A 17,606-nucleotide genomic window follows, 5' to 3' on the forward strand; every position below is an offset into this window, starting at 1 on the left:
GAATATTTTAATACTAATGGTCAGCGGACGTGACGTAATGTGAAAGACGGGCATATCCGAGGGAATTGGCTTAATCTCCTTGAATAAATCACGTGATCTAGTGTAGTCTTATTCGCGAGTTTTAAAACCAACCTGTCTTCTGAACACACAGATAAATTTGGCAACAGTTGCATTCATCATGAGAAAAAAAAAATTGTAAGAAATGTTGTTTAAAACTTCAGTGTTATAATAATTTAACCTAGCCATATGCATCAGTGTTATTATAATTTTAGCAAGCCAGATAAAATGATCGTAAAACGAACCAAAATGTCGAAAAAGGAGCCAAACAATTAGCTTGTAACAGCTGTGTCTTTGTGAAGGACTAAAAATCACCATTGCTATTGTTCGTGGAAAAATATATAATCTCGAACCCCAAAAAAAAATGTGCATCCGGTGTTTCTATAAAATCTTCGGCATGGGCCCAAGCGGATCGCAGGACGATATTCTCCAAGCGGATTATTCCAAAGAGAGGCTGAACAAACTCGCTACTACCGGGGAGGTCAGGAACGGTCAGTCCCGGTACGGCGTGCTGTCCGGCTCCCGGCAAAATATGGAGCTGTCGGACCGGACAAAACAGCTGCAGAAGGATTCTTTAGATAAAGCGGCTAAGGAGAAAAACATACCGGTAAGTTCTTTTGGGTCCACTCCTATGCTGTTGTCGTTTTTTTATTTATTTTTTTTTTCAAATACCTTGAATTGTCGGTAAAGACAAAGATCTGAACAAATTCTAGCCTGGACCTAACACTAAACCCCTTGTTTTAGTCTTATGAAAGATATAGTATTGTTACATTCGAATCCGTAACTGCCAGTTTGACAATAAGGAACGGTATTACTGATACCAGATTTGTTTCAAAAGGGTACATCGTTTCTTAAAACTATTTAATAAAATAAACCATAACATTTAGATTTGTAAAGAAAATCCTCACCAGTGTTTCTTCCAGGCTTTTTTCTCCGTGGAGGGGGGGGGGGGCTAAAATTTTCCGCAAGAGGGGGGGGGGGGCACTGGTCAAAGTGTATATTTTCTATATAAATTCTATTTCGTTCGGGGGGGGGGGCGGTAGAGATGCCTGGAAGAAACTATGATCCTCAGCCCCTTACACACAAACACACACACACACACACACGCACATACAGTAGGGTCCCACAGATCAACTTCAAATCAAATTATAATTTCTTTATTTTTCAACAGTCGGAAATATTTTGCTACGCAATTTCTTCCTTTATAGATCTTCAAATTTATTTTTATCCCCCCTTAAGACGTTAAATTTTATGAGCATTAAAATTTTAAAACCAGGCTTTAACGTGAGATTTTATTTTTCCTAAACTATTTTTATCAATGTTTAATATGGACAATGTGTATCAAAGGGATTACCTGGGTGACGGATAAATGGCGGGGGGGGGGGGGGGGGCTTCGATTGAACGTGATTCTCTCCCATGCCCAGCTGTGAGGGAGGTCGAACCATATGGCGCCCCAGCGAATCTCTATTAAACAGAACGGTTCATACCGATCTACTACAGCCCCCCCCCCCCCCCACCCACACCATCCTGATTAATGTGTCGGCCAATGATTTATCTAACAAAGACTTTGACACAACAAACAGCGCATGCGCGTACACTTTGTACTTCAGTCGCGCGCAAATACACGTGCATTAAGTATCCCGAGCCAATAGGGATATGCATAATGACATGTGTACACACGTACACACTGCAGGTGTACTCACGCCATGCCTGTATACACACACACCACACACACACACATATATATATATATATATATATATATATATATATATATATATATATATATATATATATATATATATATATATATATATATAAACTATTCTACACATATGTATTATATACTTTACACATACACACCTCACACACGTACACACTGCAGGTGTACTCACGCCATGCCTGTATACACACACACCACACACACACACATATATATATATATATATATATATATATATATATATATATATATATATATATATATATATATATATATATATATATATATATATATATATATATATATATATATATATATATATATATATAAACTATTCTACACATATGTATTATATACTTTACACATACACACCTCACACACGAACACACGGAGTCACTGTATAATATGAGTACGCATAGGCAACATAAATATGTACTCATACAATATGTATATCTAGATCTACATGCGTAATATACATCACAAATGCTAATGCATTCGTATCTATATTTGATGTCGCAATGTTCCGCACAACTTATCCACAATGTTCCATATAATTAACCAACCCCTATATATTTAAGATATTATGTTATAAGCTTTTTTTCAAGCAAGTGTATACTTTATTAAACCAAAGTTTTACGCTTAATTTAGGTTAAACGCATGCCTTGTTAAGGCTAAGCTCATATTTAAGAAACAAGCGTAGCGTTAAACACAACATCAGCAAGGCGAGTACTTCTCAGCTACAGGTAGCTACGTGTGGTTGTTTTGTAGTTGTGTGTGGCTCTCTAGTGGCTACGTGTGGTTATTGTGTGGCTACGTGTGGTTATTGTGTGGCTACGTGAGGTTGAGTTCTTTGCTATGATTTCTTGTTTTGTTTTTTAATTTTAAGAAAACCATTTCACAAAATTGAAAACGTCCAATTTTTTTTTTCTTTCTAATCTGCGCATTAATCTGTTTACTAATTTTCTCCTTCTCTCCATCCCTCATCGATCAATGTCTCTCATTATCTCATCATTACGTAACTGCGAAAAATCCAATAATGAGGTTAAATACAAGGTAAAATAAATGTCGTCCCAAGTAAGCAGTGTTTCTTCACAGTAACCTCTCGAAAAGTAATGTGTCTTCACAGTTGCCTCTAGTAAAGTAATGTCTCTTTATAGTTGCCTCTAGTACAGTAATGTCTCTTTATAGTTGCCTCTAGAAAAGTTATGTGTCGTCACAGTAGCTTCTAGAAAAGTACTGTGTTCATAGTTGCCTCTAGAAAAGTAATGTGTCTTCACAATAACTTCTAGAAAAGTAATGTGTCGTCACAGTAGCTTCTAGAAAAGTAATGTGCCGCCCTAGTTACCCCTGGAAACTGATATATGTGGGCCCAGTAACTGATCTTATACACTGGCCCAGTGGCCCCGATGTTTACAAAGTACAAACCAACAAGCGTGTGTTTGTTTTCCCGTTTCTCTTACTTACAGTACACACTATCCCAATTGTAAGATCAATACAGTACACATTGTGTGAAATGGAGATAGTTGTATGTGGTGAAACGGTGAAGTAAAACAAGATAGATCAGTGATGATGGGGCTTGTTGTGTTGGTGTTGCTGCTGGGTTGTTTAGCCTAACGAATTGACGATGCAGACTGTATATATACAGACATACATACATACATACATACATACATACATACATACATACATACATACATATGTATATATATATATATATATATATATATATATATATATATATATATATATATATATATATATATACATATGCATACATATTTGTATATTCTGAGCAAAAAAGTTTGTTTATTAGAAAGAGCTATCTTCCCATATACCACCTTTAAGGAAAGAGATGGCAGGATTTTCTAATTATCGGTTTCTATCTACATACAAGAAAAAAAAACACCAATGCTTACATGGAAATAAACTTTATTTAGCATCTCTCTGTGCTCCTACTTTTCATCCCCTTCGCTTCTCTCTATCCAACTTGATCATTCTTAGACTTGATGATTTGATTATTTATTTTTTATGTTTACAAAATATTTCCCTGGGAGAAAATTAGAACTCGCATGTTAAGACGCGATATTTTGCGTTGTTTGGGGAGTGTGGTAAAATATTCGGAGGGGGGGTGGGGGGTTGCATTAATTGAGGGCAATATTATCGATCGGGCGGTCGAACACAGAGACCACATTAGGGGGTTTCGGTGTGGACGTGGGGGTAGCTGACAGGGGGCGCTAGTGGGCATACACCTGTTGCATGGTGGTGAGATCAATCGCTCACATAGGCTGTCACACTCGCATGTACGAATGTAAACATAATGGAGATGTATGGCGTGGGCATTAGAAACACATCAGATTTTAATATCATGTACGTATATATATATATATATATATATATATATATATATATATATATATATATATATATATATATATATATACATATATATATATACATGTAGACATACATATATATACACATATATACATATATTTACCTATAGATGTATATATATATATATATATATATATATATATATATATATATATATATATATATATATATATATATATATATACACATTTATAAATCTATATAATGTGACGTCGTATTTCATATTTAACAATTTGCTTAGCCCATTTATTGAATTCCTGTAAGTACAATTTAGATCTAATCCTCCAGACGCCACCCTCTAAAGTACACAACTCCCTCCAATCGCTCCCCACCCTCCCCCCAAACCCCACAGCCACCTGACGCCGCCGCCCCTGAGTTCGGTGACTAACTCCGACCGGCCCTTTTGTCTCAATGAAATAAACATACCGGCCTCATCTCCATAATGGACGTTATTGTATTTTGTCGTCTGTTTTTGTCAGTTCCTTCTGCCGGGTCGATGGACAAAACAAATCTTGTTATTCAAACGGCTGGGAGGTCCCCGTGTGTTCACTTAGCTGGGAGTCGGCAGTGACGGCCTGTTACAGAACTGGAAATGACAGTCACATACAGTGCTGGTAGATTGGACCTGATGGAAAATGTCTGCTGCCTTTATGCTGGTTATTTGTGTGGTGTTTATATATATATATATATATATATATATATATATATATATATATATATATATATATATATATATAATTAAAATGGATTCTAAGGCACATCATTATAAGGACGATAAAGCCAATGGCGTCCTGTCAATAAAAGCTTAACTTAGTCTCTGATGCTTGAACTTGCTCCGTAGGACGGGTGTCCGTCTATCCACATAGACCAGGTGACTCTATTTGATGACTGAACTAGACATGACTCAGACGGAAGTGGATACTAATCCACGCTACGTAATGAGGGTCCCGGAAATAATTGCGTCGCCACCGTTACCATAGTTACGATAAAATTTTTAATTTATTTACCTACAGTTTCGTAATTCTTTTCTTGTCTAACCTTCTTCCTCGTCTACTCTTTACACAAACACACACACAAACACACACACACACGATAGCTTCCTATCTCTCCGTCTCTGTCAATAGAAGGAAGTATTCGTAGGTCGTGTGTGTATCGATACTCCCAGCATGCAAATACCAGTCTCTTTACAAGTCATGTATAACAAATGTTGTATTCGAATACCGATCTTCTCAACTCCGACATCGATAGCCTCATGGCTTCCATGTTTATCTTGTGTCAATAGATGTCCCGGACCATCCCAACCCCCCCCCCCCTCCACCCTCACACACACACTCACACACACACTCACACACTCACCACATCAATTCCATCCATCCCAAACACATCATCCCCCGTCCACACCCACACCACAACAACCCAGTCCCCACATACACGACCCAATCCAAATTACACGCGTACCGACCCAAACCCCTCCCACACACACACCGCACCTTCCCCACCCACACACACACCACCCCAACCCTAGCCTCGACCCATCTGCGCTAAACATGGATTTACTAACAGCTTTCTACCATTCTTCTGTTTAGTGTCTTCTTAGCTACTCATGAATAAACTGTGAATATGTAAGATTATATGGGTGTCTGTATGTATGGTCGACCCAACAATTGTTTGTTGTCTGTTGTTAGGCTACCCAACATGTGTATGTGTGGTTTCATTCAATATGTATGAATATAATTGTCGCAAATAAATTTTGCATAAGTTATTGCTTACTTAGGCTCGTATTGGTGTTATTTTGAAATAATTTTTGTAACAAAAATTTCATACATACTGCATAAATTTAAATTCCCCTATATAACAAAGTTGAGCATTCTAAACATTATTTTTAAAAAAAAAAAAGTTCAAGAAATAATCTTAGAATTTCATGTGATAGTTTTTATAGCGGAAGGGAAGCAACTCCGCCTATACTAAAAGTAACTTTGTTTTTATGGTACTCTCCCTTACCTACTATCCCGTCTGATATTGTTATTTGGGAGAAAAATCAATACAACACTTGCAGAACAATTTAGCTCTTCGCGAGCTGGTGAAGGGGTGGTTGATGTTCCATAATTGTCTGTATCGTGTAGCATCGATGTTTTTGTAGTGTTTGTTAGAGGCGTATTTGTGTAGATGGTGTTGTAGTGGTTTTTGTAACGTTTTTGTAGTGTTTGGTAGAGGCGTGTTGGTGTCTGTTTGGATAGTGTTGTAGTGGTTTTAGTAATGTTCTTGTGGTGTTTAGTAGAGGCGTTTTGATGTAGATGGTATTGTAGTGGTTTTTTGTAATGTTTTTGTAGTGTTTGGTAGAGGCGTGTTGATGTTTGTGTAGATGGTGTTGTAGTGGTTTTTGTGGTGTTTGGTAGAGGCGTGTTTGTGTAGATGGTTTTGTAGTAGTTTTTTTAATGTTGTGTAGTGTTTGGTAGAGGCGTGTTGATGTTTGTGCTGATGGTTTTGTAGTGGTATTTGTAATGTTTTTGTAGTGTTTGTTAGAGGCGTGTTGATGTTTGTCTAGATGGTGTTGTAGTGGTTTTTATAATGTTTTTGTATTGTTTGGTAGAGGCGTGTTGATCTTTGGTTTATGTAACGATTTCGTAGAGTTTGTCTCCCTTTAGGCTTTGGCTATTTGGACGGCCGTGTACTGGGTAGCCGCTGACTAGCGTCATACGGACCAGAAACCAATAAAGCACAAGCCGATGTTGTGTCATTGTGTTAAGTGGATGCTCGGGTCGTCTGCTGTCTCGTGCGTTGTAAACGTAACCTCGCTTCCGTTGTGCCGTGGTCATATGCCACAGATGTCAAGTTACTATTGTACACAGTGTCATCTGAATGACATGTATTTGAGTTATAAAATATTATCACATAAAATAGTCATTAACTGCTTGTGAACACAATCTGATTTTAACCCTATTTGACCTCAAGTTTTGAATTCACATGATCCCTAGCCCACAAATCACAAACGTTAACCCTGTATCGCCACGAGTTTTTAACCCTATGGTGGCCAACCATAACCATAAAATCAGAATTAAGCAAGCTATATTTTATATTGTTACAGTTCAAGGAAAGAATGTACCAAGTCAATGGACGTGATTCTATACAACATGCTCAATCTGTATGGTACTCTTATCTTGCTTACATACGACTCACATACTGCTTATATTTCATTCAGGCTGCTCATACATTTCTTGTCAGATTGCTCATAAATTGCCCACATACTGCACATAAAGTGGCTAGTAAAAAGTAAAGATTCCTCTTTAAACCTAGCGATCCATTGGGCAGATCAAGTGGAGTTCATATTTTTCTTGACCTCGGCATATAACGGGATTATGTGGTCAGCACTATGTTGACGTTAGTTAGGTAACCATCAGAGTTAGGTGGACTCAAGAACGTCCCACTAACTTCAATCCGGATTCGAACTCGAAACTATGGGTTAGAAGTCTAGCGCTCCACCGCTAGGCCACGCCGTCCCATATACTGCCTACATACTGCACATATAGTGCTTACATACTGTCCATACATTGCCTATATGCTGTCCATATATTGCCTTATAGTGCCTACATACGTATTGCTAACAAACAGTTTGAAAAAAAACATTGAAAGTATCCTTCCATTTGTTCAATAAACAATCAATCTACATAACTCTCATTCTGAAAAGTGTTGTGAAATCCACAAATTTAGTATCGAAAAGTTCTTTATATCCTGACCGACTTCTAACCAGAGGTATCGATACTAACGCATCAAATATCCCATTTGTTCAAATATCCTGAAAGAAAAACCCAGACAGGGAATCGATACTTTAATATCGTCACGCGGATCGACTTGCGGCTGGTGCACTATGGGGGGGGGGGGGGGGGGGGTGTTGTAGAAAATAACAAAAAACACAACACAACGAAGACCGGCTTTATGTTGCTGGATGTCTGATGTTGACAACTTGACAGAGCTGTATCCAGCTTCTCTACGTAACTTTGTTCCGTGGCTAGCCACCCGGAAGTTCTTCTTTTTCTTTTTTTTTTCTGTCTCCCGGGCAACCGAGTTTTGTTACACGTTCTCTTTTTAATGCCACACGTGTGAACATGGTATATATATGTATATATATATATATATATGTATATATATATATATATATGTATATATATATGTATATATATATATATATGTATATATATATATATATATATATGTATATATATATATATATGTATATATATATATATATGTATATATATGTATGTATATGTATATGTATGTATGTATGTGTATGTATGTATGTGTATGTATGTATGTGTATGTATGTATGTGTATGTATGTATGTGTATGTATGTATGTGTATGTATGTATGTGTATGTATGTATGTGTATGTATGTATGTGTATGTATGTATGTGTATGTATGTATGTGTATGTATGTATGTGTATGTATGTATGTGTATGTATGTATGTGTATGTATGTATGTGTATGTATGTATGTGTATGTATGTATGTGTATGTGTATGTATATGTATATACAAATTAAAACAACATCCCTTCCCTCATTACGCAGCACACATAAAAATTATCAACATTTTTTTTAAAAATCTACAACAAAACTTCTCGATGTAGCCTTTTCCATAACAAATACATCAACAATATTAAATATAAGAAGAAAAATATTTACATAGAGGAAGAATAATTTTTTTTTAAATTGTAGAATCTTGATTGAGTTTTGTGTCGAAATAAAAAAATAAACCGGGAGTGATCTCCCCTAAACTTTCTCGAATATTCTTATATAAAATAACAGGGGATGGGAACTCGGGCTATAGACATGATTTTTAATCCATTTTAAATACTTAAAGTTTTAAAAATAGAATAAAATCTCGTAGACAAATTAATTGCACACCAAGTGAACGCGAAATAAAAAAGCGCATAATAGTGCGCAATATTATTATTACTTTTAAAATTCACATTAGTTTTTTGAGAAATCGGAAGTAGCGTAAAGTACTACTTCCAGTCAACGGAAATGACTCAAAATTTAATAGAAGGTAGAGAATTAGATCTTTTACTTACGTATGAAATTTCATTTATCTATCTGAAATAGTACTCAAGTTATAGGCTTTTGAAAAATTCAAAGTAGAAAAAGTACCACTTCCGGTTGTCGGAAATCGCTCAAAAGTTGATACGGATCTACGATTTTGATAAAATACTTATATATGAAATTTCATCAACCTAGCTGTAACGGTACTCAAGTTATCGTGTTTACACACGGACACACACACACACAGACACACACACACACAGACACACAGACATACGGACAAGATTGCAAAATTATGTTTTTCCGTATCAGTGAGATGCAAAACGTCGAGATTTGCAAAAATCTCGATTTTTTTTTTTTGCACGATTACAAGACTTTCTCTATACTTCGTATATACGAGAAAGTAAAAACAGACACGCGTCGAAATGTCTGCTTGGCCGGTTTCGTTTTGAGAAGATATCAGGAGTCATCCTGTGACGTACAGGGGTCATTGTGTACATACGTCATCGTTTTGTGTGTTGTATCTAGCGGAAAAGATTACGTTTGGGGTTTGAAGATGGTGGTTAACGACAGCTAGAGGGGGAGAGTGGAGTCATATAAAAGTCTGGGTTTTTGTAGTTGTGTGTTTGTGTGTGTTTTTTTTATGTTCGGTCAAGGGTTAAACAGACCAGGGGTCTTGTGAAGGGGAAGCTTGTGGTGGACATGTTATATGTATTGAAAGTTAGGTAAAGAATGATGTCGAGAAGGGTGTTACCTTCTGCACTAATGAGGCAGTGGCTGATGCTATGGTTGAACTAAGAGAGAAATAAATAGCTCACCAGGACTGGTCAGCTCAATAGCTCACTCGTTATAGACTGTAAAGTATAGGCTGGTAGATAGAATAATGGCGGAGTATTAATGGCTCTTACGTGGGGGCTAGTTGTGCTTTTTGGTTCTTAAATGACTCTCGTGGATTGCTAAAATTTTACTCAACCCCGACCACACACACACACACACACACCTATATATATATATATATATATATATATATATAATCACTTTTGACATTCATTGTTTCGTACCCGTACAAACACACGCAGATACATACTAGTGCTAATGATGTAATCGCCTTCGTCACATTTTAATTACAATTTTATAGGATGAAATTAATTAACCTTAAAGAGCAAACCACAGTTTACTCTAATCAAAATGACCTTCCATATTTATACATTTAAAATTGTTATTAATGCAACCCACTACCCTTGATGCACGCCAAATGTAAGAAAAAATCGAGAATATTTTTTTTTAAATCTTGTGTTCCTACCTTCCGATGCAAGGCGATAGCAAGCTTTGCATTACGAATATATGAACCTCTATCTAAACTATAAAACTATTTCAAAACTAATATACAAAAATTTTATGCCATTTTTTTAAAAATCAGAATTTAGTATGCACACGTTTCCCTCCCTTTATAACAGGAAAGATAACCAGATACATCGATCCAGATTGTCTGTGGCAGCTATTCACGGAGTACTCTCCCATCTCACGAGGTTGCCGCCCCTTGTTGCCACACAAAGCAAATATCGTTATTCCGCCGTTGTCCGTTCCGTCTGGGTCGAGACTTGAACCCAGCCCTTTGTGCTCATGTTATTTCAATTATCGTCCTTGTTAAAGTAGCGCGGAGTGGACGGGACGAGATCACGTGGGGAGTGGGGAGGGGCTGGAAAAGGAAATGACGTAATGACCGTGGAAGTTGGTTATGTAATAAAAAGGGGGAGACAAATGGGGTGTATGCAGGTCAAATTTGTGATTGTGTTTTCTTTACCTCGGATAAGAAGGAAAAAAAATGGCTTCCCAGTTACGGTGTTTAGCCAACGTGCAGGATAGATGCTAGAACTGATCAGGATAAGTTCTTTGTACGGGTCTGAAGGTGGAGGTATAGGGGTGAAGGGTATAAGGGGGGTGTACAGACAGGGCTAGTATGGGGTTCATCCCTGCAGTACAATTGCACTGCTTTGTTAAACAAGTATATATATATATATATATATATATATATATATATATATATATATATATATACATATATATATATATATATATATATATATATATATATAGTGTGTGTGTATATATATACATACATACATATATATATATATATATATATATATATATATATATATATATACATATATATATATACATATATATATATACATATATATATATATATATATATATATATATATATATATATATATATATATATATATATATATAGTGTGTGTGTATGGGTGATATTATTCCGGTTTTAACAGGTCGCTCCAAAATCCGAATAATTAATTCGGACATAGACCGGTCGATGGGGGTTTGAATTGGCCAATGTGCGAACTGGCCGGCCAGCTGACTTGGTGCGGCTTAAACTTTTATACAGTCTTATGACTATATGGTTCAAATATAGAGTAGATTATCAGATTTGAGAGACCTAACGTGTATAATATCAAGCTTACATTAGGCAATGGCTTGACTCATGCAGCTAGTTTTTCCTTCCACCTTATACCAGGCAAATGCTGGGTGCAAACGAGTTCTGAGCTACGAGCACTGGATGCAGTGGCGTAGCGAGGTCGGGTGTCACCCGGTGCGGCACTTAATGGCAGAAGCTTAGCGATGGGGGGGCAGGGGGGTACATATGTCCCCGGGCGCCGACCTTAGGGGGCGCCAAAATGGGTTGTAAAAACCAATTAAATGTCTTTTTAGCTGCATTTTTGCAGTTGGGGGGTGCAAATCGAAAGTTTGAGGGGGTGCAAATCGAAAGTTTGAGAGGGGGGGGGGGCGCAAATCGAAAATTTGCTCCCGAGGGGGGCGCCAAATTGAAAGTTTGTCCCCGGGCGCCGGGAAGGGTCGCTACGCCTCTGCTTAATGGTGTCTCCCTCCAGGGGCGTAGCGACCCTTCCCGGGGACAAACTTTCAATTTTCGATTTGCACCCCCTCCCCTTCAAACTTTCGATTTGCACACCCCCCCCCCCTCAAACTTTCGATTTGCACACCCCCCCCCCCTCAAACTTTCGATTTGCACCTCTTAAAAGACTATTTAACACTCTAATTAATCACTTAACTAAGTGGAATTATCATTTTTCTCTATATATTTTTCTATCTTTTGCCTTGGTGCCACCCCCCTAAATAGTGTCACCCGGTGCGTTCCGCACCCCCCGCCCCCCCCCCCCCCCCCCCCGCTACGCCTCTGACTGGATGGGCTATCAGCGCAACCATTCCGTTCTAAACTACTTTCACTCACCTCGTAAGCCACGTGACAGAGTTAACCATTTCCGGTTTCTGAATAGGTCATGTCATGGTGACTTCAGTAATAAAAACCACGCTAATTATTGATTCAGATTTACAATAGTAATACTTCTTTCTTAATGAAGGTGGCCTCCTCATACATAATACAAAACGTCTAATTACAATTTTATTTTTAACCTTGGAAATTTAAATGTTTAATTAAATGGTGCGTGAGAGACCAAAACCACTGTACGCACATTTCTAGGGGTCAGTTTTGGATCATGGAAAGTTTGAGATAGATCAGTGTAGCAGGGACCCTTTTCCCAAGGTCGCCACGATGTCCGTCCTTGGTTTCGCGATTGGTGGCAACATTGCGCTGAGCCGTTTGGAGAAGCAGGATTGCATCCCCTAATAATTATTATAATATATTTTTAGGCCATCATGGAAATTATTTATGTGGACTTTTTTTTTTTTTTAAATACTTTTATTTGCAATTAAAACAAGTACATCAACATCAAATCTTTTAACATCATTTTGAACACCAAATGAAAACGAAAGGTTTTGCAAATGTACATAATGAATATTTACATGATGTCATGTATTTGATTATAAAAAAAAATTGCAAAGGATGACAGTAAAAGGGGTGAAGGTCAAATGAAAGTGTCAGAAGTCTGGGTGGGGAGAGGAAAGGAAATTTTTCAGAGAGGGTCAATGGGACAGTGAAGCATTTTCTATGTAGGGAAACAACTTAAGTTGACTAGTTCAGGTGTCGGCAACTGAAAGGAAAACCCAGCCTATGTCTTGCTTGAAGAAGTGGTTTGTTTTAATAATAAAATACTTTTTTGTTGAATACATGGTGAGCGGTAAATTACTTAATTACGAAAAATCCGAAAAAAATTATTGCCATGAAACCAAAGCTACTCTTAACATAAATCACTTCAGCATTTATATAAACAAAATGAAGGGTGTTTTCACTGAGAGATTTGAGCTATTCAAAACAAATGCAAGTACTCTGACTTACATAGTAGATCTTCTCAACACAAATTCAAATGAGATTATCTCATATATTCAAAGCTATTTATTTTAAATTATATATATATAGTATGATATGTGTTTAGGATTATATATATATATATATATATATATATATATATATATATATATATATATATATATAATATACTATTTACATTAAAATGTTAGTGGCTCTTTAAAAACCTGGTAATGTTGTAAATTGTAACTTTTGGCTCTTTCGAGTCAAAAGGTTGCCGACCCCTGGACTAGTTGAAAGGGTGTTGTATGTGGACTCGATATTGTAGTTAAGAACAGTTTAGATCACATACATTAATTGATCATAGATCTAGACTTTAATTAAGCTGAAAGGAGTGTAAAAAAATGTCATGTTTTGTGTGCGTTATTAATTAAACTTCTAAATCTAAAATTTATTATTTTTATTCGTGTATTTTTTAAAATACTTTTCATTTTTCTAGTAATTACTAAATTACTATAGTTGACTGTTAATTAAACGTGGATTTAATATTAGCCCTCTTGTTTTCTACAAATTGCTCATTTTGGGAATTATACAAAAGTTACTGTTCCTAAACCGCGAGTTATTAGCAGTTATCGTACCTGGCATGTATCTCGTATTTGAATTTTAAAACATTGGTAACATTATTTTACTTTTTAAATAAATTTAATCATCCAGCGTCGTGAATGAATAGCAATTGGTTTTTCTTTTTTTTTTTAAACTTTATAAACCAACACGGAATTTGTGAAAAGGTGATTTTTTTTTACGGTTGGGATTTTTATTCAGGAAGCGAATGAATTAGTGCTCAGCTCATTTGGTCAATGAATGGAGTTTGATTAGAGGTAGATAAGAACCAAAGAAGGGTGATAAAATTAATTATTTTAAAGCACATAATATACTGATTGGATGAAAAATTAGAGTTTTAAATGTAAGATTTTCGTTTAAAGCAAACTCTTAAGAAAGTTGTGTTTTTTTTTCTGCCGTAATAGATAAGAAACACGCTAAGGGTAATAAAATCAATTTATTAAAGCAAATAATATACTGATTGGATGAAAAATTATAGTTTTAAATTTCAGATTTTTTTTCAGAGCAAAATCAAAATCTTAGGAAAGTTGTAAAGTTTTTTCTTTGTCGTAATTCACCCATTTATCCATCGATCGCTCATGTATCCACATATTAACCTATTCACAAACCCATCCACCAAACATCAACCACTTCTCCAAACCATTCACCAACCCATCCACAAACCCATCCATCAACCTATCCAACAAACATCAACCACTTCACCAAACCATCTACCCACTTATCCACCGACCGATCAACGCACCAATCCATCAACCCATCCACCAATCTATCCACCAACCCATCCACCAACACATCCATCAATCCATCCACCAACTCATCCATCAACCCATCCATCAACCCATCCATCAACCCATCCATCAATCCATCCACCAACCCATCCACCAACCCATCCACCAACCCATCCACCAACTCATCCACCAACCCATCCATCAATCCATCCATCCATCAACCTATCCACCGACCAGTCCAACAACCAACACACAAATTCTACTTCACCTGCCTTCATTGAACACCTACGAACTGAACTAAAAATGACAACACCACACCATTTTTTTAAAAACTCAACTTCAGCGAATTAAAGAAGAACGTAATTAAATCAATCCCACTTTTAAAATAAATACCATATCGTTATCGACCTGCTTAGGGTTTAAATTCTCGTCTGGACAGGAGATATTTTACTCACGTTGCTCTCGTGCACGCGAGCTCATCTGATTGGTTTATAAAGTGGTCTCTGCACATATCGATCTGGTAATGTTTTTTTTTTAATCCGGCGCGAGTAGGTCAAGAGTTCAAGGTCACGGGTATTACCCCCCCCCCTGTTTGCACACACACCGCGCTGTATCTTGTTATGGGCATCTATACCCACCCCTTCCCCAGCTCCCTCCCCCTTCCTCAACTCCCTCCCCACACACTTCCCAACACGCACATTTACCATTTAGCCCGTGACAGAACCATATTTGACTCTTAATTTCTACGACTCTCATATATGTGACTCGTAGATTTTTTTTATTCTTAGATTTGTGACCTATTAGATATGTGACTCTTAGATATGTGACTCTTAGATATGTGACTCTTAGATATGTGACCTCTTAGGTGTGCGACTTTTGGATATGTGACTCTTGGATATGTGACTCTTGGATAAGTGACTCTTAGGTATGCGACTTTTGGGTATGAGACTCTTGGATATGTGACTATTTGATTTGTGACTCTCTGATTTGTGACTCCTAGATTTTTGACTGTTCTTAGGTTTGTCACTCATGAGCACACTTTACACCAACGTACGAGCGTCGAGTCGAGCTGGAATTCTATCCTTGAGTTGTCTGGAAACCCATGCAGGCCGTCTCACAGCCTTGCTGTTCCCACTAGCCCCGATCAAAACATGCTGATGAAATATCTTAGTTTTTCTGTGTGGGTCTTGTTCCTTGGCCCCCATGAATCAATGCGTAGGCGGTCAGCGTATTTGTTTCATTGCCTGGGAATTAAGTTCGTATGTCCTGTACTTTAGCCCTGTTTACTATACTGCAATGATTGTGATGTGGTAGTACAACACGAAATTATGGGGGGGAGGTGGGCAGCATTATTACAATCAGTGGCGTCGGTATGGATGCTAGGGGGGTTAGAACCTGCCTCACACCCCCTCCCTAATAGACTTACAGGGTGTCAACTGTCTAACGCTGTAGAGAATGGTAACGGCGAGTTGGTTTGGCTTATTTTATTTATTTTTTTGTAAATTTTTTAAAAATTATAGAATAATAGAAACCACAATAGAATTCTTTGTTTACAATGTTATATATATATATATATATATATATATATATATATATATATATTATATATATATATATATATATATATATATATATATATATATATATATATATATATATATATATATATCATTATATATATATATCATTATATATATATCATTATATATATATATATATCATTATATATATATATATATCATTATATATATATATATATCATTATATAATATATATATCATTATATATATATATATATCATTATATATATATATATATCATTTTATATATATATATATATATATCATTATATATATATATATCATTATATATATATCATTATATATATATTATCATTATATATATCATTATATATATCATTATATATATATCCTTATATATATAAATATTATATATATATAGGCATATATATATATATATATATATATATATATATATATAATATATATATATATATATATATATATATATATAAATATATATCATTTATTTATTTATTTATCTATTTATTTATTTATTTATTTATCTATTTATTTATTTATTTATTTATTTATTTATTCTATTTATTTATATATTAATAATGTATGTGTCAAAATAATTTTCGTCCCCGTCACAACCCACCCACCTAACAATCTTATTTATCCCAATGCTATGTGTACTACAGTATAAGATAACAGTATAAGTCATAAGATAAGTTCTGATAACTGTGGAAAGTGAGGCAGAGTTTGAAACACAGAATAATAGCAGAGTATTTTACAAATACATTTCTTAAATAATCAAAATGCTAATTTTACTGATTTAAAACGACCCACAAACAATCAACATAAATAGAGGATATCTTTTTTGTTTTGGACTAATTTCTTTTATAGACTCCAGTTAATTCTTGAATGTCTAACGTTTTTTATTTTTAAAAATCGGCCACATTATTAGATAAATCCTCATAACAAAACAATGAAGTAATTAAATAAAACATTTCCAGTCTTGTTTCTTACCACTATGGCCATTTATTTTCTAAACTGGCCACAAGAAAAAAATAAAACATAAAATAAAAAACGTAAGCCCTACGCTCGAGGGATGGCAGAAGGGGGGGGTGTGGTTAACCCCGGCTATCGTCGCACCCAATCAATACAACGTTTCCCCCATCTACTCCATCTAGCTTCTCCAGCTCCGGGGCCTCTTCCCCGTACCTCTCCCGCGTACCTCACCCCCGTACCTCTCCCCCGTACCTCTCCCCC

At 36.0% G+C, this 17,606-nt stretch overlaps 1 protein-coding gene across 1 annotated transcript in view; it reads left to right on the forward strand.

Annotated features, from left to right (window-relative positions):
- The first annotated feature begins 237 nt into the window (after window positions 1-237).
- Window positions 238-17,606, forward strand: part of LOC131928771 (synaptotagmin-7) — a 96,965-nt gene continuing 79,596 nt past the window's right edge. Inside the window, exon 1 of the mRNA XM_059284891.1 lies at window positions 238-664. Coding sequence (XP_059140874.1) covers window positions 422-664 — 243 coding nt within the window. The 5' untranslated portion in view covers window positions 238-421. The remainder of the gene's footprint in view (window positions 665-17,606) is intronic.

Source organism: Physella acuta, unplaced genomic scaffold (genome assembly GCF_028476545.2).
Source record: "Physella acuta isolate Inbredline_101_S28 unplaced genomic scaffold, ASM2847654v3 ptg001544l, whole genome shotgun sequence".
NCBI classification, from domain to species: Eukaryota; Metazoa; Mollusca; class Gastropoda; family Physidae; genus Physella; species Physella acuta.